Raw genomic sequence first — 26,119 nt, 5'->3', positions numbered from 1 at the left:
TTAGGAATGACAGGCAAGCAGCTGATTGAACTTGACTGAACTCACATTCATGCAGTCATCTGGCGACTTAAAACATTTTGCAGCTGTCTGAAAATTATGAATCCCTAAATTCTACACAGCGATACTCCCATTTACAAACCGGCTTGCACTACTTTTATATTATAAGTTGTTTACAGATGTTAGAAGATGGGAATTATTAATCAAATGCAACACACACAATCGGCAACGCAGCAAAATGACCAAAAGAACCATAGTCCATAGTGGTGTTGTGTTTAAAAAAACGTTGAAATGTGTTTCCAACATTTTATCCTCATATTAGATGCACTTTTCTGTGCAAAGCAGTCCAGCCAACACCACCACAGGTAGCACCTTCACAACATATAGATAACAGCTTAATCAACACCTCTCTCTGACACAGTGTCATCAAAACCTGAATAAGATGAGCTCCAAAAATGTAGAATTAATTGCAGGACTTTTGTATTAATTAGATATACATAAATGTGGCTAACAACCTTAAGATTACCCCCTCTGCTATTTAAAGATACTGTAAATTCTGTAAATAACAGCATGGATGCATTTTAATCCCCCCCCCCCCCTAATTTCCTGTCACCTCTTTAAGGATCACCTTTAGATAAGGGAGGTCGTCGGTTCAATCCCCAGACCGACAGGATAAAATCTGGGTGGGGCAACTGAAAGAGCAGCGCTTGTCCCTCCCTCATTACCGCCACTGAGGTGCCCTTGAGCAAGGCCCTTAACCCCAACCGCTCCAGTGGAGCTGCTCAGTGGCCAGCAGATCAGACTGTGGTTGTACCGGGCAGCTTCCAGGTATGAATGTGTAACTGTGTGAATGTGATCAGGGCGTTCCTGTAAAAGAGAGGTTGCCTCTCAGTGAACCTTCCCTGAATAAATAAAGGTTAAAAAAAAAATAAAGGCTAAGATATTTAAATAAAATCTGCTAGAATTTTTATACAAAAAAAACCATCTTAACTCTTTCAGGCCCTTTCAACTGCATTTTACGGTCTTCCTTGGCAAATGGACTTTTCTCAGTTGTCAGAATTTGTAGACATTTTGATTCACGCACACAATAGTGCACACTTAACTAGTAACCCACACCCCATCTTAAATTAGTGGAATAGCCCTCTGAGTTTTTTCAACTGGGCCCGAAACATACATATACCTACAGCCATGCTTGCAGCTCTGTGAGGCGGTACTTCGGCACAGCGGTGCTTTGAACTAACCGCTAATGTCAGTCATTGGGAGCATGCTAACATGAGGGGCACATGAATGTCTGTAGCTAATGTCTTGGTAATTCATCCAAAGGTTATTAAGATATTTCACTCAAAACCACAAATGTAGACCTCCGTGGCACAAGAGGAGAAATGAGGGCATCACCACAGTCATAAGGACTGATGCTAATGTGACCATCAGTACAACATTTTATCAATCAAACCAATAGTTGTTAAACCAAAGTGGTGGACTGGCATTGCCACCCCTAGATCCATGCCGCTATCAGGGCATGTAAAAACTATCTGTTAGCATACAGATGCTAAAGAGACACAAGGCTTTAGTTACACAACAATAGTTTATTACTGATGTCATCACTTACACAGACAAAGGAAGTGTCAGCAATACCTACTGAAAGGTGATCGGCAAATCATACTTTGAGTCGAAAAAAACGTTTTGGGAACATTGTTGTCAGTGACCAGATGCTGTGTGTTTAATGTACACTGCTGTTGTCTAGAATCTGAACTCCAGAGCTGTGATACAAAACCAAAATCTGGCAGAAGCGACTGGAAATGACAGTGATTTTCAGAGGAAAAAATAAACCACGACTTGATCCAACTTTCTGTCCGATAACAACTGGTAGTTTGATCAGTTTAAACTTTTTACAGCGCTGGTTCAGTTCAGCAGTCCTCACAATGTGTAGTAGGTTTACGAATTTCCAATTAGATTTGGTTGTGCATTTCTTTGAAAATCACCCTGAATATCTGCCGCTCAGCCACATATTTTCATCTATATCTGAACCTTGGGAACTACACATTGTTCGAGAAAAATGCCACAATTGACTGATTTAAAGAAAATCACGTTTTGTATTGAATATTTGCGATGCTTACAACAAACTGACCTGCTGTTCACCCTGGTCAACCTGTGATGCAAATCCCCCTGTAAAGGACATTTAGTCTAGAAATGAACACATAGGCAAGGTTCACTGTTGGTTTCCACTACAAGCAGGACAATGTCACAGAATAAATCCTGTCGTCCAGTAAGGCTAATCATATGGAGTCCTTCAAAAAGAAGTGCTGAATGATCAGGGCTTGATGTTTATCCAGTTCAAGAAGAAGAATTCAGAGTTTTCCAAAGATTAATTGCAGTCCAGAAGGAAGAAAGTCTCTATTAACAGAAAAGGTCCTTTGCATTACTTCTTTTTTGATGATCCGATTAAAAACCAGAACCGTTGGTTCACCTGTGAAAGAAAAAAATAGTGTTAAAATGAAATCAGAGCCATTAAAGTGGTGCTAACATCGAAAACTCAAAGTTACCCCCACAAGCACCACTGAATATTTTAGTGTGTTTCAATGATACTTTGCATCATTTTCATCTATAATGTACATAAATGCCTGCTTCTCTCTATCCGAGTTGTGTAACACAGTGGGACTGAGAACTTGGCATAAGCAGAGACTAATGAAGAGCAGAAAAAGAAAAGAGTATGACCTACAGTAATAAAACAACTTTATCAACAGAAAATCCAAGCACAAGACATGAGACTCCCGCCCACGCTGATTGAGATGTCAACAATGTTGGCAAAGCTGGTACAAAATCCGATGCATTATTCAACACTGAAGCCTCTTTTCATTCCCACAGTTTGCCACTGTGAGAAAGCTCATTATCTTCATAGGAAAGATAAGGCTAAAGTTCTAAAACCCCTGATCTTTAGCCTTCCTTTTCCTCTACAGTACAGTATATAGCCTCTGAAGAGAATAGGGTCACTATAAAATTTCTTGTGTGAGATATCAACTTTAGTTCATGATGCTTGCAAGGGAAAACATCATCTAAACTGTCTGAAAACTTTGACCAGAGTAAATGTCATTTCCAGTTTTCTGGTGCCTTTTTAACAGGTGGTTTGATACTTTTATCAGGCTATACTAGCATGAGAAAAATAATGGCTACATTTAGTAATTTCACCCTGCTACTAAACTAGAAAAAAAAAAAGTCTTGAGAGAGACTTGAGCAACACTCTGAACGCACCTGAACAGAAACACTAGCGATTGCTATAGAGCTCAACAGTCCCGCCCCTCCTCTGAGAGATCTTGGGTTCCGGAAGTAAATTTCCCATTCATTTCTCCCATTGACGTCTGGAAAAATCCATATATAAAGAGTTTTAGACCATGCCGTAGGCTAACCAGACTGTACGTGACTCATAAGCATACAACGTATCATTTCGAGTAAAAAAACAAACAGAAAATCCCAAAAAGGTCAAAGGTACAAGACTGTGTACATATTGTCATTTCAGAGCAAAGGACTGCTCATCCCATAAACCACAGCGCACCACTGAATAAAGGAAGCTACGTTAGTTTAGCTAACAGCTAATTCGGCTAACCGCTAGCTGAGACAGCATGTAATAACTTTAAAAGACCCTCAAAATAAAACCTGAAAATAACCGTTAAATATATAACAGCTGTTATGTCAGCTGTAGCCGGGTTTACCCAGTGTTAACTTTGAGTTAACGTTATTTTAGACTTAATCAAGCTGTCAGCTAGCAGTTAGCCGAATTAGCTAACGTTAGCTTCCCGGCAGAGGCTAACGGCGGAAGTGTGGAACAGATCGTGATTCGTGCAGTGTCGTAAATCCTCGCGACGAATCGTGCTGGCAGCACAGATCGGGTACTGACACCCCCCTCCTCACCAGCATGAGTTCCACCAATCAGAGGCATCACTGTGGGATTGTGGGATTGTTCAGGAGTGTGGGTAATGAAGTACTTATCCAAGACATTGCGAATAAAAGTCATTTATCTCAAAACAAGGATAGTGCCCCATGATTTTTGCCGTCTATATGAGCATATACAATCGCTTAGTCATGTCGGCATGCTGGTTTTAAGTCTATCATCAACGGTTACAATTTTATGGCTTATACTCCAATTTGTCAATGGAGAAATTGCATTGTATTTTTACTAACGGAACCCGCTGTGGGCGGGACTGTTGAGCTCTATTTCCTTGAGAAACGAGCAGTCAAACTTCACATAAGGTAGCAGTAAAAACGTGAAACGGAGTTTCATTTGATTTGGGCATTCTCTCAATATGCAAGCAGAATGGATTTGATAATGGAGCGCTGACACAGCCTCTGAAAAGAGTAGTGAGTGGATAGACAGATGCACAGTTTTTCGACATTGTAAAACTGAGGGGTCTACACTAATAACTTTAAAAGGTGCAATGACTTATATAATGGCTCCACCGCCCATGGGTAAAGATTTTTAAAACGACATCATCAGTGTCTTCACAAGGACGAAGATCAGCTTCTTCATAATCAGGTCACACTGTGCAGTACAGTCTTTCTGACCGGGTAAAATAGGGCTGCAACTAACGATTATTTTTAATTGTCGAATAATCTGTTGATTATATTCTCGATTAATCGATTAGTTGTTTGGTCTATAAAATGTCAGAAAATAGGGAAAAATGTCAGTGTTTCCCAAAAGCCCAAGATGACGTCCTCAAATGTCTTGTTTTGTACAAAACTCAAAGATATTCAGTTTACTGTCATAGAGGAGTAAAGAAACTAGAAAATACTCACATTTAAGAAGCTGGAATCAAAGATTTTTTTTTTTTAAATTAATCAATTATCAAAATAGTTGCCAATTAATTTAAATGGTTAAACTAATCGATTAAGCTACAGTATTAAACTTTGCAGCTCTAGTGTAAAGTTCAGGTTGTGGAATTATTTCCGATATATAATATTCAATATCACTCCAGTACCTCCTAAAAGACTTGCATTGGCTTCATGTATCAGCACATGGATCTATCAGTTGGACTCTAGTGCAGTATCTGGGATGAAGGGTTTGTGCGCCACACACTGAGGTTTTCTCTCCCATAGTGCGATGCTGTCAGATACTCTGAAGACCTCCATTCTCCTTGAGATTAAATTGCCTGTCATGAAGCCCAGTGGCTGACTGGCAGCTCCTCTGCTCCTCAAAAAGTACATTCTGGAAAAGACTCTCGAGGAACATAACACATCGGCCTTCATAACAACGTCCGCTATCGATTCCAACCGTCTGTCAGCCGCCACGTAGCTTTGACGGACTGAGGGAAGCCGTCGCCCGAACTTGTAAGGGTCCATTATCGATGCTGAACTTTTGATAGGAAACAGACAGTTCTGACAGCCTGGTTAGATTAATTCATAAATGGCTGGTTTGACACAGAGCAGGCCAGAGCAGCAGCGCCCCACTGCACAGTGCCATATATAAATCATCCTCAGTTATGCAGAAAAGCAAAACAATCCAAAAACCACCAAGCCATCACTTGATGAGAAAACCTGCATAATCATATCAAGCCCAGGGTAAAGAGTTTCCATAAATTCAGGTTGTCGCAGCACTTTGCCTGTCTTTGTACAGGCTGAAATACATTCTTCCCTTTACAGAGTCATTTACATTCTCAGCTGTCACTGTGATTAATGTGGTACTAATTTGAGAATAATTCCACGCTGAAAAGACAAAGAGCAGAGCCGCTTCTTGTCAGCAGAGAAATGTCTTCAGAGATGGATCACACTGTGGCGGAGGGGGGAATCATTAACAGTATCTGAGTGACTGTCTGAAACATTGCTAAAAATACTAAGAGGAAAACTAAGTCTTCAGTGGGTGTTGCGTGTGTTTAATTGGTAACCGACAAGTGCTAATTTAACTGGCAAAGGATTCATTTCCATTTAGTGCCTGAAGTAAGGTTGGCTGAAAGATTTAACACAGCAGGTGCATGGGCTTGTGTTTGTGTAATTCAGCCGTGTAATTGGCACACGACAGTGTCCTTCTCAGCAATATGTTTTGTGTTGTAACTACCGAGGCATGGATTCTTGCTTTTGGATTTTCATAGTATGTCCATTTTTAAAGCTGCACTAGGCAAGATTGGTGATAGGTGAGAATCTGCCTGTAAAATCAGCAACAACAGAAAGCAGGGACACTTGCTGGAGATTCACCTTTACTCAAATTATATACACTTAAAGTAACTGTTCTGGAGGGAAATTCGTAGGCTGCATATATTTGAATGGTAGCATAGGAATTTATTTGATTTAGCGTCATGAGAACATAAGACGGTAGGAGGAGAAAACATTCAGTGTTCATTTGTCAGGCTCAACTGTTCAAAAACCCTATGAATAAACGAGGAAGAGAGAGAGTGACCCTGCCCGGAGGACCCTGCCCACTAGTGTGCCTAGGCTACTAGAAAGGTGGAATTGATGCTTAATTTCCCACGAAGCTGATCGCGGTTGTATACGTGTTCATCTCCAATCCTGTCTGTATTTGTGAGAAGTGGTGCTGTCCTGAGGTGAAAGATGGCCTACTTTACGGCTTTATTATCAAGTCAATAGGCGTGTGTGTTTGTGTCGGCCGCTGTCCATTTCCTAAGGTTCTGAAATGCAAACATTTTTTGACTACCTTTTTTTTTTTTTTTTTAAAGGGCGTGCGCCCGTGAGCACCCACGGAGGAAAACATAAATCGGCGCCTATGCCTCCGTGCCAGACACTTTCTTATTTTTAAACTGTCAATGCAAATGAGAAGTAAATAATTCGACCTGACGGATCATCAGACTCATTCATATCAGAACGGAAACACTGGAAGAACAAACCCTGACTCACAGTCTGTTTCCCCATAGATGGATATACGTTTCTTTTTTTTTAAAGAAAAGAGCCAGGTTCAGGTGATAAAGTATAAGATAAGCCTTTAACATTATCCCACTGCACTGAGCAGCAAACCCATATTCACTTATGTTATAAATAGGTGAATGTATAACCTTTGGTAGCCTACACGATGCATTCTCTGTTGATTAGTCGATTTACATTTGCCTTCTGGTTGACAGCACAAAGGACTGAGAGGGAGAAGGACCGAGAGAGCAAGATGAACAAGGTGAGAAAATGGCGAGAGAGAGAGAGAGAGACTACTGTGTTTTTTGTTTTCTCTTTTATTTGATTATTTCCTAGTTGATTACAAAATGTTTTGTATGTGATTGTCAGTGATATGACGGAGGGAGGGGGATAGAGAGAGCAGGATGGAGAGAGAGTGGACAAAAAGAGGCACCTGGAAGAACCAGGTGAGAAAGTGGACATATTGTATGGGCAAAAACATTTAAAACACTTAAAATATTCCATTCACATTATATTTACATATGCATTTCATGGAGGACTAGGCTTTTAAGAAAAAGAGATGTTGGATTTTCCCCATCTGGTTCAGAGGCGTTATTAGATTATATTATTTATCATTTAGGTGTATAACCATATCAGTTTCTATCAATGATATGATGATATGTTGAGGCTTATTTTACCAGTTCAAGGTACTGTATGTGCAGGGGTGTAGCTCAAACTTCTGGCCCCTCTAGCATCTTTTTGGGCCCTCCTCACATGAGGGCCCTGGGTACTCAGTCCCCTTTTTCCCCCCCAGTCCGACGCCCCTGGGTATGTGTGCTGCAATAATCATGCTTTGTAGTTGACATCTTTTTTCACAGCAGATGCCTTGAATCTGTTGATAGTTTGTCATAATTGCATGTCTCAATCTGTCTATTTATTTCCCCAAAACTCACAAGAAGTCATGATTTAAGGGTTTAAAAAAAAAAAAAAAAAAAATCTTACGGGGGCATGGCCCCGGACCCCCCCAGCTTAACTATTAACTTTTCATTAGGGGCTGAGCCCCCCAAAGTTCAGATCCTAGAATCGCCCCTGAATCCAGAGCCTGGACAGTAGTGATCGTACAGAGGAGCCGTGGTATCTAAGTCCCACCCATACACCCGTCTGACCAATCGCGGGTCAATCACAGCTGTCAATTATGACGTTTCACCGTTTTACCCGTTTTTATAGCATCAAATGACTAACAAAAACCAAACGTATCATAAAAATGAACACCACATCAAGATGTTTTGGCTTCACTTATACAGTCTTTGCATCAACCCCTGAGATGGACAGCATTGTGCTGCAGTGTTTTACCATTGCATTTTACACTGCTGAATTAGCCTAGCAGCTAGCGGAGTTTCCCTCTGCTCACAGCTCAATCCCGACAAAACACCACAATTGAATTTCAGCTTGCATGCATGTTTTTGTAGCCTCACATTGTTGAAACGGAGTTAATATTGGTAGAGAGAGCAACGAGTTAGCAGACTGCTGAGTTGCCCTCTATCTCTACTCAGCTGCCTCTGCTCTGCACCGGCAGTGAATCACTTTTTAAAAAATCTTTATTGACAATAGAGCTTTCTGTCTGTGAAATGGATCAAAAGAGAGGAGAGAAAGTAGCCTGGCCTTAAATGACAGCAAAACAGCATGTCTTTCTGTTTAATTAAAGGTGTTTATTCTGTTACTGTGTTGTTACACCACATTAAGAAAAAATCCATACCACACAGCCCTAGAGATAACACTTTTTGTTATGCATGAGTTTTGCAGAACAGAACTACTCATTCTGATTGCTGAAGGTGATGTCAGACCAATAATGCGAACCATATATTCTGCTCCTGCCCTGTTGTGATCACTTGTTGGAGATTTGATGTTATCTATACCTATGTAATATCTCAAAAGTGATAAACTCTGATTATCCATATGGCAATTCTGCTGTTGGCATGTAGTAAAAAGAAAAACATAACTGGCTGAAACCTGAGGCTCCCTTGACTGATGACCGGAAATAGAGAGTTCATCAATGTCTGTCTGTCTGTGTGTTATGTGGTTAGGTGTCTTGCTACGGGCACGAGTAAGTGCGGTGCCAAGTTTGACGTTGCTTGGATTACAATTGCAAAAGATATTGTTAAATATATATCGGTAAAAGAAGCACCACCAGTGTTACAGACTCACCCTGAGTCGGGTTAATTAAGTCTATTGCTAACTTACAACACTAATAACATTACTATCACATATATATGTGATAGTAATGTTATTAGTGTTGTAAGTTAGCAATAGACTTAGGGCTGTCAATCGATTAAAAAATTTAATCTAATTACATGCTCTGTGATTAATTAATCGCATACATAATTAACGGTGTCTGAACCGATACATTTTAAGAAAGTTAAAAAAATAAAATTAAAAAAAAGGGTACTAAACAACAGTTGGTGACATTAAAGAACGGCTTGTTTATTGCTAAGGCCATATGGTCAAAATTAAATGATTTAATAATAATGTATAACAATAACTTATTTCACTAGTAAATTGCTGTTGAACGACAAAAACAACAACCAGATAGGAAAAGGACATTTACAATAACTTCAAATGCACCACGTGGCTGTAGTTTACCAGTTTCATTGAACGCACCGGCTGTGTTGTTTCTCCGACGGCAGCTGCAGATTGTTACATCCCGGTGTTGAATCCTTTACAGTAAAACACAGTCAAACTTTACACCGTTTAGCGTTAGCTGTCAGCATTTTAACCGTGTTTAATCCAGCTACTAGCTAGCGGTAGGCTAACGTTAGCTGCTGTTGAGTATTGTGTTATCTAGCGTCACATGCAGTGGGGTTTGTGTTTCCTGTAACGTCTGTTTCAGAGCATCAGAGAGAAGCGCAGACATATCGGTGGCACCAGATTTTCGTCTGTATGCAAACCTCAATATGGAATGGATTAATCTGCGTTCATTTTTTTAACGCGTTATTTTTTCTCTGATTAATTAATCAAAATTAACGTGTTATTTTGACAGCCCTAATAAATATAAATAAATAAATAAATAAATAAAAAAATAAAATAAAAAAAAATATATATATATATATATACACACATACACATACATACATACATACATACATACACACACACACACAGTGGAGTTGCATATTAAGTGGTTTGGGGTCTTTCTGTAAGTAATTTTGGGGTAAAATTTGGTTTTGAAGAATTCTACAAGCAGCAATACCACAGGCCAAGCAATCGCCCGTTCCAAACAGGCACATTTTCAATGGGCTCTGTACTAGTATATATGAAATGGAGAAATTGACCTGCTCCCTCAACGATATAACTTTACAAATACCTGGTCAAGTTGGTTTGAATTTATTAGACCCATGAAGACAAGACGTTACATGAAAGGTTTGCTTACCATTCCTCTCAATAGTTCTGTTTGGTAACAAGAATGGACGCTTAAGATATATGGCAAACGGGAGGAAATTTGATTCGGTTTCTTCTTGTTTGTTTTGTCTTTGAAATGTCAGTTGTGACTTATTTAAAGGACAATTCCGGCGCAAAACGATCAGAGAGGGGAAATCTTCAGACTGTACAAAACACTGCATCTCTTGGGTGTCGCGACGCAACAGGTCCCACTCCGTGCAACACAGACACTCCTGTTTGGTGGCCATAGCTTCACAATGTCCGCAGGTACACCACCAGTTTCCCGAAGTACGAGGCTGTGTGCTCTCTCGCTCTCTCGTAGCCCTTTCACGGAGCTCCCGCAGCTCTTTGTTCAACAAACTGTCTGTGCACTTACAATGTTCTCAATGTACCGAAGGGTTTACATTTAGGGACCCTCATTATGCTACCGTTGAAGTTTGGTGATAGTTTGAGCCTTTTTAGTGGTACAAATAGCGATTTTGTTTTTACTTTCCCTGTGCCCCGAATACTAGCGTTGTAAGCTAATCAGCGGTCCACGCTAGCTTGTTTCAAGCTACAAACGCATTCGATTAGCATGAAAACATGTCCCAGAGAGCGACAGAGTGGGTACACATCTGTTAATAACCCCTAGGTTTGTTTTGCGCCGGAATTGTCCTTTTAAGTCAACAATTAAGAGTTTCAGGTTTTTTCTTTTTTTCGTTGGAATGTAATGAAACCTGTCCTGTGAAGTTGGATGTTTTTTTTTCTTCTTACCTTTCAGGATGTCTGTGTTTGCAAGTCCAAAAGACACCGTTACCTCTCGCTGCCATTTGGGGGCTTTAAATGTACAGATTTTAACGCTGTCGCTCAACATCTTTGCATGTCAGACACTGTTCATCAGTCAGAGATTTGCTCCAAACTGAATGCTTGTATTCCCCGCTTTGTCCTGGGATTTGTAGTAGCCAGTCACTGCTTTGTTTACACTGTGAATTCTCAAGGGGTTTCCAGTGTGTATCGATGCATTCATAATAAAGAGTGATGGAGGCCAGTATCTCTGGAGTTTCCAGGTTTCATGTTTTGCTGTTTCCTCAGAAGCTTTGCAGAGGTGAAGAAGAGAGCCCAAACACCCCCCCAATGCTTGCAATGCTGATGCTTTGAACAGGTTGTTTGTTTGTTGTTGTCTATGTCGATCGTCCACCTCTTCTTGCTCTGCTCTCTATCTCGGTTGTAGTTGCACTACAGGGAATTGTGGTTAATAATACCATTTGCCTTGTCGGTTTTAAAGAAAATGTGAGGTTTGTACAGTGAAGTAATCATGAGACACATTAATGATCCTTGTTGGGAATGTCTCTGTACTTTTTCACTTTATTTGGAAGTTAGGACAACAATAAATAAAGACAAGTAAAACCTTCAAATATAAAAAAAACAAAAAAACAAAAAAAAACGGTTTATTACCTGGACTCTGCTGTAAGCCTCTGACGTTACCAAAGCTGCTCTCTGTCCGCGGAAATCTTTCCAGGCGTCCATGTTAAAGAAGACAACAGAAGAAAAGATATGTTTAACTTTTGTACTTATGAAGATCTTGTAGTTACCAAAAATCTATTTCCAGATGTTCAGGCTTGTCCAAGATATATATATATATATATATATATATATATATATATATATATATATATATATATATATATATATATATATATATATATATCCCGTTTTGAGGTCCCGACAAGTCCCTGAATCAATAGCCCCAGGCTCCAGGCGCCCGGCTCCAGGCAGGTGTGGTGCGGACAGTTTAAATAATTAAGTACATGGAGAGAGGCAGAACTGAAGTCTACGGGTCGTCATAACACAGTGAAGGATATGGGCATCGTGTTACAACGTTAAAAGCAGGTAATTGGAGTGACTAATTGGCCAGTTTGGGTGCTCAAAGTGGCCTGAAAGTGCTAAGGAGACATGGCAGCCCATTGATCCCAGCCCCCCCGGGGGTCCAAGCACTGACTGCAAACATTAGCTGTTTTTAGTTAAAGGCCTGGGCAGACGACTGTTACAGAAGCCACAGCCGGTTGACTTTGAGGAGTTGGAAGTGTTGCGAGGTCAGATTCAACAGGTTTCCATATGTTGTCGTGGAAGGGTTTTGTTTCTTAAACTTACCTTCGTAGTTTTGATCTTGTTCCCTGTCGCACAGCTCCAGCCCTTCAGATCAGGAAGAACTTTGCATTCCTCCCCGTCAAGGCACGGATGCATCTGACACCACCACTTCTGCTCCACTATGGAGGCTGCAGGTTAAGAGACGTCGGAGAGCAAATAGTCAGACATGGCTGTAGGCCTTCACACCAGTGTTAATTGCGTCAACAAAAACGATTAAAAACATTTGACAACTTTTTCCAAACTGGCATACTGGGTGACGGCATTCTCTGACAAAAACGGGCCTGCCTGGGCAATGATGGAACTTTCATCACACACATCTATATCCCCTATTTCTCTATTAACAGCTCCCTTGTCAACTCAGACCAATAGTAAGTCTTTTTTTTGTGTGTCAGTTTTCACAAGACACAATTTCGTAAACATTTTAACCTTGATCAGATTAATAGCTTATCTCCTCTATCCTTTAACCACCTTTTCACGCCTTCACAGATGGATCAGAATTTCGCTGGTTAGCATGGACTGGTTTTCTTTGCAGATCTTTTTGATGAGAATTCTTTTCTGCCCTTCCAAGCCCTAGTTAGAGATCATAATATCCCAAGGTCACACTTCTTCAGATATCTCCAAGTCCTCAGTTTTACCTCCAAACATTTCCCTACTTACCCTAAGCCGCCAAATAAAGACACAGCATATGATCTGTTAAATCTGAATCCATGGAATAGGGGTCTGATCTCTAAGACGTATGATATAATACATAAGATTGATCTTCCATCACACACTAGAACACGTGAAGCCTGGGAAAAGGACCTGAAAATTGTAATCCTGGATGATGTCTGGGTTAAATGCATCTCCAGCATACACACATCCTCTATATGTGTAAGGCATGGACTAATACAATTCAAGGTATTTCACAGAGTACACTACTCCAATGACAGGCTAGCTAAAATATACCCATCTGTTCACCCTATTTGTCCTAGATGCGGAAACTCTGTGTCATTGGGTCACATGTTCTGGTCATGTCCCTCCCTAGTTGATTTCTGGTCCTCCATATTTGACTGCCTATCAGCTTTATGCAACACATCACTCAAACCCAATCCACTCACTGCTATATTTGGAGTCACACCCTCCGAAATACATACCACAAGAACACAAAGGAGAGCAGTAGCGTTCTGTAGTCTCATAACACGTAGAGTAATCTTAATGAATTGGAAAGCTAATAAATGCCCACCCTTCAGGAGATGGATCCAGGAGGTGCTATCTTTACTTCAGCTAGAAAAGATTAGACATACACTGAAAGGTTATTGACACATTCAATAGAGTGTGGACTCGCCTCATTGAATATGTGAAGGAGTTGAATCTCTAACAGCTCATGTTATCTAAGCACTCTCTTTAGTCAACTGTCTGACTAGCCCATTGATATGCCGCTGTAGAATAGGAAGAGACTTTTTGCACTCTTGGTCCCATGGGAAGGTGTATGGGGAGGGAGAAGGGGAGGGCACCAATGTGGGACTATGTCCCGAGTTTGTTTGTATATGTATGTATGCTCATTTCTGTATATTGAAAACGCCTAAAATAAAGTTATATAACACATTTGACAACTTGTTTTTTTACATGATTAAAAACAAGATTAAAATCAAAAGGAACTTTATTTCATTTTGAAAAAAATTAAATGATGATTACAATTATCAACAAATAAAAACTAAAGATTAGAGATGCACCGATTACAACTTTCTAGGCGATTTCCGATTTTTCATTGAGTTTGACTGCCGATACCGATTTCATATCTTCTACCTATCTTACAGCACACACAAATACTTATTTTCTATCTTTTCTACTCTGCACAATGACAATAAAGTTGAATATAATCTAAAAAGAAAACTTCGGAACAATCCAGCAAATAGACGGTACTCTAGAGTTCTGTTACCTGAAACAGATGATTTAACGTCACCACTTATTTTACACACAGTTTAGCAACAAAACTAAACGCTGAGGGAAGATTACTATGTTTTTTAATGTTGGTTTTGAGCGGTATGCATCCCCACTAACCTGGAAAGCGTTTTAAACAGTAACGTTAATACAGCGTCTCCTGCAGCGGGGTGTCAGAGACCGGGACCGTCACCGCAGCGTTTGCCAACGTTAGCTTCTTGTCTCATCTGGGGTCTGATAAACAGTAAATTCATCAAAGTCAGTGTGCCCAACGCTATTTTCTGATAAACTGTAGCTGTCATATTTCACGGGACCCGCGTGAGTGCGGTTTTCATGTTCCAGTTGTTCAGCCTCAGAGGGGAGAGAGAGCGGCTGACCGTTCACCTGAGATCGGTAGAGCAGACGGCTCTGCAGAGCCGTGTATAATTACGACTTTATGACATTTCATAAACAGCGGCGGTGCGTGTGCACGTGCGATGCTGATGTTGCGCAATGTTTATCATGCGGCGCCCGAGTGCATTTGACCGGCATAAAATCGGCACGTCAGACTGACCTGCCGGTCTCCGGTCATGGCCGGTCACGTGAAAATCGGCCAATTCCGGTCACCGGCCGGTCAATCGGTGCATCTCTACTAAAGAAGATTAGAAAGAATGGGTGATTATTGTTGTAATGCCAAATCTGCATGCATCTGCCAAATCACACATTATATTATCCTGATTGGTCAAACTGTATCCTCCAACGCCTAGAACACATTCAAGTCCTATTCACTTATTTATCCTATTAAATTCATTGAAATTATGAAATTTCTATTAAATTACATTCAAAGCATTTTCCCCTACTAATGTTATCCTATATTTATATTGATGATGATGCTTTTTAGTCAATGTTGCCAGGGCTGGCCGGCATGTTTTCTTATGTCTGCCCTCTAGCTATTTTGTTGCCACTATCATTAAAAATACTAAAACCAAATTAAAATTAAGTGGTAATATTAAAATGCGTCATGCTCAACTCTAAACGTTTGCACAATTTTGATTTATATGGTCTTTTTTTAATTTAAGGACATAATCGAGCCTGAAACGAAGCATCTCCTTAAATACCAATCAAATCATCACAGCCGTGTCCAAACAAGTCTGGTAAATGATGTCTAAATCTATCTATTTTGAGTATTTCAACGCACTTGTCGTACATATTTACGTGTTGGAGATAGGAACTGGAAAAAGATGAGACTTCCGCCGTCTGAGGGGAAAACCTGCTGCAGTGAGTTGCCTCAATAAAAAGAGCGCATTAAGCTTCTGCTACTCCATTGTACAAGACATCATTTAAATATGGCGTATTACAGAAGTCATCTATTTTCCACTTCCCCCTCCACCAGCATTCACAAGCACCAAGTGTTCTTTGTTTCCAGTGTTATTATAATCCACACATAATGCAGAACCCTCACTAGAGTATATTACACAGAATGGATACTTTATGACATGAGGGAATCAATTTAGACCACACGGCCATGGTCATAGCAGCGCGGTGGTGTAAAACGTGCATCAGGTCAACTGCAAGCAGATGGTGGTTGTGTAACGGCAGCCATTAAAAAGCCACAAAGGTTTCCCATGAAATGGGAGTATTGATAACCAAACCTACATAAAATGCAAGGGATACGTTTCACTTCACAGTTAATGATGCTTTAAAAACAGCTCAGACTGAAAACATCTGGGAGCAAAAAATAGATTTATACTTCTTTTTATTCATTTTATTGTCTCTGTTGTAGCTGTTATAAATGCCTACAAATATTTGCTTTAACCTTGAGCTCATATTAACTAATGATCATGTGTTTTTTTTTTTTGCATATTTTATGAAAGTAAAGGGCTGAGCTGCATGGCCACACATACTAACTGTGAATCATCTGTCATCAAAACAAAACTGTTGAAAAATCAAAGAGTTTGTTAATCAGAAGTTAAAATGTTTTAATTGCAATCATGTGCCAGCATTAAAGATGACGGAGTGAGTCTTGTGGCTGAGTGGCTTTGGAGTGTGGCCAAAGCATAGTTGTGGCAAGAGTGTGACATTAGCTGACTCAAACAGTAAAGCAGATAGGGAGTTGTAGTTTTGCTGTGAAGTGCAAAATCGGAAACCAAACCTGGTAGCTGTGTCTGACTGTCAACATGTGACCGTACAAAGGTTCTCCAGGGTTGTGGAAAGATTTTACACAGATATTAATGCTCAGGGTAACTCTCGCCTCAATATTTAAGACTGCTGTACGTTACTTACTACTGTACCTTACACGGACTGGTAATGTAATTGTAGTGTCTGTGTATACTGTAGATAATGGGAAAATCTCAAGGGACAGCTGCAAGGCTATGGTCACATGACAGGTGCAACCAGTGACTCGAGGCAGTATATGAAGATGGACGACGTCTCAGTGTCCTCCAACTGTACAAAATGAAGCCAAATCACCACAGACACGGGCGCTGCCATCTTGTAATTTTGGAGCCAGAGTCTGCGCAGTCAGGGGCTGCGGTCGAAAAGTAAAAAAAAATGACCAATGTCCTTTACTAACCACTTTACCTTAAATCCGGTGGTAAACGTCCTGAGTAATAATCAAAGCAGTTACGCTGCTGACTGCTGTCCTCAGTGCGTAAATGCGCACAGCGGAGCAGCAGCGGTTATATTGTCCTCATGAATGATGTATTTCTGTCACCAACCCGCAACCACCTAACCCTTATAACGTATAATATATACAGTAGATTCGTAGGCCTTACACGTTCCGCTTATCTTGCATGCTTTTAACAATTATTTTCATAATCATTTTAATCGGGATTCATGTGGATAAATATGAGTGGACAGGAGGGTAAGCATGAGCAACCATTAATGATCATAAGCTTTATTAGCAGAACACCTATACAAGAAACAGCCTACAGCTCAGTGCTTTATAATAACAAAATGACATGCACCGAGTGCTTCACATTAAACAGACATAATTAATGCATTTATAGAACCAGCATGAAACAACATGGTGAGAACTCACCGACCCAGACCCATGCCAATAACTTCCGCCGTCGCATAAATATGCAGCCGAGTGTAAGGGCAGTCGGATTCTTTTTGCACCACGGTTGTCTTTTCCTAATTCCTTTTGAATTCTCCTTCACATCCATCCTTGACCTCATGACGTTTACCTTCTGGGTTAAGAAAAAGTGGTTAGTAAAGGACATAGGAGGTAATTTTTTGGGCTTTTTGACCACAGCCTGGGAGTGGAGCTGAAAGTATAGAAGTCCCGCCCATATACCGCCCAACCAATTGCGAGTTAATCACAGCTGTCAGTCATTACACCCCGTTTTTATAGCATTAAATAACTAATAAAAAACAAACCTATGATAAAAAAAAATAAACACTTAAACACACATCAGTGGGATCAGAACTAGCTTTATTTGACAGAAACCATCTTTGGGAAAAAATGTATTCGAACTTTTTATATAGGCCCATGTACCATTCACTAACATGGAAGGGGTGGGATTTATGACGTATACTGCAGCCAGCCACCAGGGGGCGATCCAGATGTTTTGACTTTACTTTTGAGGAGCTGTCAATTTATCCATCTTTATATATGGTCCCAGCCAATAATTAGTCGTTTTTAAACTTCAAACTAAACAAAGGAGATGCAATGTGCTAATTATTGAGTTTAAAGGTGCTGGTAGGTGGATTTCTTTTTTTTGTTCTTTTGGACAAAGCCAGGCTATCTGTTTCTCCCTACTTCCAGTCCTTATGCTAAGCTAACCATCTGCTTGTAGTAGCTTTATATTTACCGTACAGACATGAGTACGTGGTATCAATCTTCTCATCTAACTCTCGGCAAGAAAGCAAATGTGTATTATGTGTTTCCAAACTGTCTACTGTTCAAACTATTCCTTTAAGAATCCCTGTTGATATAATACTTTCCAGTTTCTGTATTTCACTTATTTTCATTTGTAGTGTCCCCATAGTAATGTCTTATTCATCTAGTACATCAGGTTGAAATGAATCCATCCACTGGACTTTACCTGTCCTACTACTACAGTACATTCCAGGGTTAAATGTTGATCTGACATTGAGTGCAGACTGGCCAGACAGGAAACCTGTGCCATGTGTTACACCCAGTTAGTGATTCTTATAAGTTAGAAAGCACTGCCCCCTCTGTAAGAAATCAATGGCTTAGCCAATGCACACCAGTTTTCCCATTCGTGATATAGTCCTTTTTATGATTACATTTGCATTTTAAGTTTTCTTTACTTGTAGGACAATGTTTTTTTTCCAAAGTCATCATGCGATCAAGACACTTTTTTTAGAAACATGGAATTACGCATTGAAATCTATTCAGGTTTTCTCAGATGTCTGAGGTTCTGTCTTATAAATATAAAAAGAGGAGATGCATATAAAGACCAGCTAAAGGTAATCCCTGGTTGTAGAAGAAAGAATAATTAAAAGGTTAAGTGCTGAACATTTTTTTCTGAGATCACCGTGGCGCTTTAAACTGAGGCCAGTGGCTCACAGCTCTAATTTGCAGAAAATGTCAATACTAAAATGTCAAGGAATAGGTCAAACACGATTGGGTCCATAGTTTAGCCAGAAACCTGCGCTTTTCAGACCAAAGTGAAGCAGCCACTTGAGCTGAGTCGGGGGTCTGACACATTAGCATGCTAAGAGACCCTGTGGGCCATTGACTTTACAGTCAGGCAGTGGGCAGCTTCACATTCATTCATAGGTGATTAAAAAGAAAAGCCCTTAGGAGCCTCTTAGTAAGGCCGCCGGATTCAGCAGACAGTATTGACTGGGTGGGTGCATACAGTCAAATATAATCACAAGGTTACGTCAGTCACTCTAATATGTCAATGAATCAGACAGGATAACCAAAAATGGAATTACTTGCACTGCTGCTTTTATCACTGCTGGAGTGTTTTATAGGCTACCAACATAGTACACTACTTGCTGCTGCTCGTACTCTAGTTCAAACTAGTTCCATTAGTACTGTACAGTATTAAACACATTCTTATACATTTTAAAATGTTAGGCTAATGAAACCTTTCAAGGGTAAATTATACCAAACTACAGTAAAGGCTTGATTTTATATAATTTACTGTAGAATAAATATTATTTGTTAATATGTGGGAAAGACCTCCAGTCCCCCGAAAAAGAGACTTGGTGAACAGTGAAGAGTTCAGTTCCGTGAAAACAGCTTCATTATCCTGTGCTAAGTCATTATCCACATCCTGTCTCTTCGCTCAGATTTCAGGGCATGTTAAGCTGCACAGAGGAAACCTGGACTAAAAGTAAAGTTCTAGAAATGTGTTGGATCAATTGTTTTGAGACCCTAACCCACTTGAACCTCTGTTAGGATTTACTTGGGGTTTATAATAGCATCATCCTTTTATGTAGTTTTGCATTAAATGTCCCATGAAATGGAACTGTAGTACCCTTGAGCATGATCTTGTGTCGGGGATACACAAATGTTTTTCACTGGGGCATATTACTGGAATGCGTATACTCCTAGGTGCTCTGGTTCTCTGGCTAAAAACATGTGAATGTAGTTTAATCTGGACTGTGCAGGCTGTAGTGTGTGCAAGTTCTTCTTCTTGTACCACCTTTAATTGCACCTAGCTGAGCCTTTAAGCCGGGTGAGCAGTGAACACCTTTTGACATTTTGAAGACCAAACAATTAATTCAAAAAAAAATAAAATCAACAGATTCATTAGAAATCCACACCATATGAAGGTTTTAAATTGAAAGGGCGTAATTATCATATGCAGTTGTCACCAATCCCTTCCTCATATTGCATAAAAAGATATTTGTGTGTGTGTGTGTAGTGCGGAAATAAAAATCACTTTTTCCTTATTAGTATTTGTTAAAGCGTAATTGAACGTGCATGTAAATACCTAATGTTCCCATGCTGATGTAATCTGCTAAAACAACAAATTGTGACGTTTATAAATGATCTCAGTCAGGCTACTTTGCTCTATATGTTGCCCCCTGACAACATCTCCGAGAAGAAATTACACCTAAGTGAGTTAGTGTGTGCCAAAACACTTATCGATGATCTCAGCAAAAGTAATAGAAGTAAGATTTGTGGAAAGGAGCATCAGCAGAAAAAGAACAGAAAAAAGAAGATAGCCCATGAAATATTCAGCCGGAGCATACCATCTACACATGACGGGGCGGCTCTGGTGGTGCCGGCCACTTGCCCGGGAAAGCAGGAGCACTTCACAGTTTGCGACCGCTCCTCGATTTTGTTCTTGTTGCAGCAGCGATGCAACGCCACCACCTCGCAGGTGCCTGTTCGGACATGATGCGCTGTTGGAGAAACAACAGGAAAGATGGAATAATCAGCAAGGATTCAGTCCAGCGGTGGTGCAATAGTTATGTCTACACACTGTTGGCCTTGGATTGAGTCCCATAAGAATATCTCTCTTGGGTCTCTATTGTCTGTTCTGCATCCGTCTCATCAGTCTCAATAATGAAAGAATTACCAGGGCGAGCATACTACCAATTTTCTTAAAAGGGGCCTTTTATTATAGAGGGTTCAATTTTCCTGTCTTTATGTGCTTTATGAAAGTATTTTTTTTGTTGTTGTTGTTGAGTGGCTTAACATTTTTGAGGGTGAATGCTAGTTTTTTTTATTCATACACCTCCACTGTGTAGCCCTCTCTGTTACAGATTTGTACTCTCGGAGCGCAGGCCAAGATAGCTCTGATGACATCAGTGTTATTTTAGTGACAAAGTACTCCTCAAGAGACATTATACAACTGTTTTCACAGACTGAGTGGCACTCACCATGCCTGGTAGACTGAGTGTAAGATCAGTGGAGTGACCCTATAAAAGTGTTTAACGTTTTACTCAGAATCTTCCTTTTATCCGTATTTAAACCTCTCAAAAAGTGTACCTCCAAAAACACTGAAACCTAAATTTCCCATAATGCAACTCCATAGCATCATTCATTATACCATCCCTAACTGGTAAATGCCCTTTTTTTTTTTTTTTTTAAAACCTCACACTCTGAATTTGTAACCCAGGTTTTCTATCATAAATGTGAAGTCTTAAAGATACCCTGTGGAGTTTTTTATAACCCGCAATCATGCCCTCATAAAAACATTGCTCCGTAGTGCTACTGTACACATACTTGCCGATCGCCATCGGCAGTTGATGGGGGTAACACCCAACAAACAAAGCAATGGGCCAGCAAAAGCAAGGAAGAAAATGTATAAATGTTTGAGGAAGAAAATGCACCCAATACATTTTTGATAAAAAAACACTGAATGGAAATATGACTTTTGTTTTTGCATGTTTACCACTGTGTTGCATCACCTTTTCTTTTAACAACACTCAGTAAGCGTTTGGGACACTAATTGTTAAAGCATTGTAGGTGGAATTCTTTCCCATTCTTGCTTGATGTGCGACTTCAGTTGCTCAACAGTCCGGGGTCTGCGTTGTCGGTTTTTTTCGCTTCATAATGCACCACACATTTTCAGACTGCAGGCAGGCCAGTCTAGTACCCACACTCTTTTACTACGAAGCCACACCGTTGTAACATGTGCAGAATGTGGCTTGGCATTGTCTTGCTGAAATAAGTAGGGACATCCCCGAAAAAGACGTTGCTTGGATGGCAGCATATGTTGCTCCAAAACCTGTATGTACCTTTCAGCATTAATGGTGCCTTTACAGATATGCAAGTTATGTTATGGGCCCTAACACACCCCCATAGCATCACAGATGCCTTTTCCTCTTTGGCCCGGAGGACAGGTCTTCCATGATTTCCAAAAACAATGTGAAATGTGGACTCGTCAGACCACAGCAGTCCATCTCAGATGAGCTCGGGTCCAGTGAAGCCGGCGGCGTTTCTGGGTGGTGTTGATATATGGCTTTGGCTTTGCATGGTAGAGTTTTAACTTGCACTTGTAGATGTAGCGATGAACTGTGTTAACTGACAATGGTTTTCCAAAATGTTCCTGAGCCCACGTGGTAATATCCTTTTACATAATCCCACTGTCCAGATTCTCAGACTCTTTTGATGATATTGTGGACTGTAGAAGATGAAATCCCTAAATGAAACTGCTCTCAGACTGTTGGACTATTTGCTCACGCAGTTGTTCACAAAGTGGTGAACCTCACCCCATTGCTTGTAAACGACGGAGCCTTTTGGGGATGCTCCTTTTATACCCAATCATGACAAATTAACCAGTTCACCTGTGCAATGTTCCAAACAGGTGCTTTTTGAGCATTCCTCAACTCTTTTGTTGCCCCTGTCCCAGCTTTTTGGGAACGTGTTGCAGGCATCAAATTCAAAATGATTGAATAATTGCAAAAAAAAACAAAGTTTATCAGTTTGAACATTAAATATCTTGTCTTTGTAGTATGTTCAATTGAATACAGGTTGGAAAGGATTTACAAATCATTGTATTCTGTTTTTATTTACATTTTACACAACGTCCCAACTTCATTGGAATTGGGGTTTGTAGTACTAGCAGCCGCTTTAAGCAGTGTAGTGGAGGTAACCAATCAGGACCAGGCATTGAAAACATCATAAGGAACAGTATTTTGATCATGCTCAGTGTATTTGATGGAAAAGTACATTTTAAATAAATAATATCTGAAGTATGGGATGGTAATGATTGGAACTGATAACGTTCCAGATTTCCCACAACAGGCAGCAGCCTTAAAAAAAAATCAGATATGTGATGGGGGAAAGTGCAGCGCTGCAGTATTTGGAGCCAATTTCCAGATCACGCTCCATTGTCTGAATTATTTAGAGCCTGAGCTGCTCCATTCTCTTTTAATTGCATGTGACATTTTCTTGAGGTGTCCTTCTGCTGAGATACTCGCTGCTGCAGTAAACAGTAAATCTGAAATGATTGCGTGAAACTGGTCCTAACTGTCTGTACTGTCGTAGCTCAACCAAACCCAGTTAATTCCGTTTTCACTTTGGCGTGTTATGTCGGTGGACAGCAACACATTCTAGCTGCTGTAACAAGCAACTACTGAGACTAACAGTGATGGAGTCAGCTGCTCTGCTGAGAGGGAATGATATTAAATCTGAGAAATATGTTGTGCAACTGTTGAACAACACTATAGCTCAGAGATTTACCTGTTACCTTTTTTGTTTAGAACTCGGCAAAAACACTGCATTCAGTGGGAATCTTATATTCCACTACACTGTTTGGCTTACCGACGGTCTGTGATTGCATAGCATCAAACGTTTCACTGATGGCTGCTGCTGGAATACACAACTGAACAGCAGGTAGAAAAGGACAGAATCCATTTTTTAAAAAGCAAAAAGACAGAGAGACAGGAAAGGAAAGTTGTGCTTTTATTATGCACTCTACTTTTGATAGCATGTCTGCTCTAACAACCAACCAAACCCCCCCCCTCGTCTGTCCTCATATATCAAAAAATAATGCAGGTAGTTGCCCGGAAGTAGCGGGATGCTTACTCGTGCTCTGGCCCGAACAAGAGAAGATATGAAAGACAAGCACACAGCAAGCCGAGCTGCTTCAGATGTAAAAGAAGTGCTGCCAGTATCTCCCTCTAAAGGACACGCTTCACACTAAGAGGCTGTGGTTTTTCTGACTGGATTTGGAGTTCTACTTGGATTCCTACTCGGCTCCCCTGCCAGCAGATACAGAGAAAAGCATTTCACTCGGGAATCAGTCTGTCCTGCAAACCGGCTTTAAACCTGCTGCGCTGCCGCTGAGACAGAGAGACAGAGAGGATCCCTCTGGCTCTGGACATGCTGCTGCCTTTGGGTTTTGTAGATTGTTGTCTTTCACAGTTTCAAAAGACAAGCATGATGCCATGAAATTGCAAAACAGGATTCATGTTGCATATTGTTCCTGTCTCCATATTTCCTGTCTGCATCTCTAATGCCACTATCCTGAAAAGTCAAAATGCCAAAAATAAATAAATTTATCCATGCATGAAAAATTAGAGAAATGTTTCGGGAGAAGGACATAGTATTTACTTACTAGAAATTGTGTGGGACATTTACTGTACTTTTAACTTAGCTGAGCCTGTCTAATTGTGCAACTTGTAACTACAGGTTTTGGACACTTTTTCACATGGCCTGGACTAAAACCAAAGGTAGTTTTTAATTCTCTAAACTAAACAATAACCTTTTTGTTTTTTATTATTTTAGTTGCCTTAACTGAACCGCTTTCTGAAACTAACAAATGCTTGTTTCATATTTCTTCAGCTGTAAATCAAGTAACAGTCACATAATTCTTGTCCATCTCACATAATCTACACGTCACAATTTGTGCTCATTTCACAAATTTCTTTGATATGGTTTTGCTTTTGTCTGACAGATTCTTTTAGTCATGCTTTCAATGTGGCTCTGTGGACGGCGACCTTCTATTCGAAGGCAATCTGGGTCAGTCGGTCCACCACAATTTCTTAACTGGCTACATTTAGTATAGACATTAATGGTTCCCAGATAATGAATCATTCTGACTTTTACTTTAGTGACACATTTGTGGTTTTGAGTGAAATGTCTAAGGTATTTGATGGATTACCATAAAATTTGCTCCACACGTAACACACTTAGTCCATCCCCTGACTTGTCATCATCAGGTCGAAATTTCAATTGGCCAACACTCTGGTTTAAAAACTAAGATGGCGAACATGATACACATTATATCTGCTGAACATCAAAGCACTTCATTATCCAAACCAAACACTAACCTTGCCTCAACTAAAACTTTTTCCACAAAAAAGTCAACTAATCCTCTACTTCCAATAAAGTTTCCTTCACACAATTCTTATCATTATCACATTTTCTACTCTATTTCTGCTCATTTTTTTTCAATCTTCTGAGATTGCGTTTTGCTTTTGTCTGGAAAAAACATTTTTGTCTTATCTACTGTTAACTTATTTCCCTCTTAAGCAGCTCTTAACTGCAGACCAGTGCCTCCTGAGAAGCCATTTTGATGTAGTATAAAGGTTTAAGTTATTTGTTCTTCAGCCCGAAAAATAAAACCGGGGGTAGCAGTTCAAGAGAAGTGGTTCAGGGAATTTTTTTTTCAATTGCCATTTTGACACTACTGGAGTAACTGTATTGTTGTTTTGGGAAATAATAGCACAAAGTATAATGGGGGGTAAAGATACTACGTATCATCTTTCAAACTTTCTAATGCTGTCACCATCCTTTTAATTGATATTCTAAAATAGGATAATGTGGGGGGAAAAAGAGAATAAAAATCCACATCCAGTAACAGACATTTTCAGAATAAATATTTAACAAAAGGAAACAGACGTGGACGTATGAAAATCAGACCTGACCCTAACGGATGATTTGCTACAGTTTTGTTTTCACGTGATTGTACAGTTTATGAGTAAAAAGGAAAAAGGGAATTTGCATTTCAAGAGAATTTAATGCTGCCAATTCCAAACAGCCCTCAGGCTTGTTACATTGCTTTGCAGATAAAGGAAATAAAATGTTGTACAGTAAAAAGGCACTTATAGAAAATAAGGGCACAAAAGAAAAAGAAAATTTGTCTTTTAATTATTGTTTCATTTTGTGCACATCCCATTGTTTTCAGTGCTATTTGCTCATGTGCTTTTTGTATCACACAAACTGAGAGACACTAATCCTTTGCTGATGCAAGCATTGAAGACATGGGTATAAAAAGAGCGTAATTGTCTACATTCTAGCTCAAACCTGCTGGAGACGACCGATGTATACTAAATATCTTGCAACTGCAACTCAACTTATCCTTCTGTAAAAAGTTCCACTGAGTTAGAAAGTCTGATTTGATGACACTCATCAACAGACTGTGTTGGGAAAATGAAGAAGCACTATTTGCATCAC

General features: G+C 40.0%; 1 protein-coding gene across 1 annotated transcript in view; it reads right to left on the bottom strand.

Moving 5' to 3' along the window:
- Window positions 1-1,653: 1,653 nt before the first annotated feature.
- Window positions 1,654-26,119, bottom strand: part of LOC144512129 (chemokine-like protein TAFA-2) — a 36,040-nt gene continuing 11,574 nt past the window's right edge. Inside the window, exons 3-6 of the mRNA XM_078242706.1 lie at window positions 20,461-20,613; window positions 12,385-12,509; window positions 11,689-11,744; window positions 1,654-2,464 (exon numbers count right to left, since the gene is read on the bottom strand). Coding sequence (XP_078098832.1) covers window positions 11,715-11,744; window positions 12,385-12,509; window positions 20,461-20,613 — 308 coding nt within the window. The 3' untranslated portion in view covers window positions 1,654-2,464; window positions 11,689-11,714. The remainder of the gene's footprint in view (window positions 2,465-11,688; window positions 11,745-12,384; window positions 12,510-20,460; window positions 20,614-26,119) is intronic.

This window comes from Sander vitreus, chromosome 23 (genome assembly GCF_031162955.1).
Source record: "Sander vitreus isolate 19-12246 chromosome 23, sanVit1, whole genome shotgun sequence".
In the NCBI taxonomy this organism is placed as follows: Eukaryota; Metazoa; Chordata; class Actinopteri; order Perciformes; family Percidae; genus Sander; species Sander vitreus.
The sequence above is the reverse complement of the archived record's forward strand: the minus strand, read 5'-3'. Positions and strand labels throughout refer to the sequence as shown.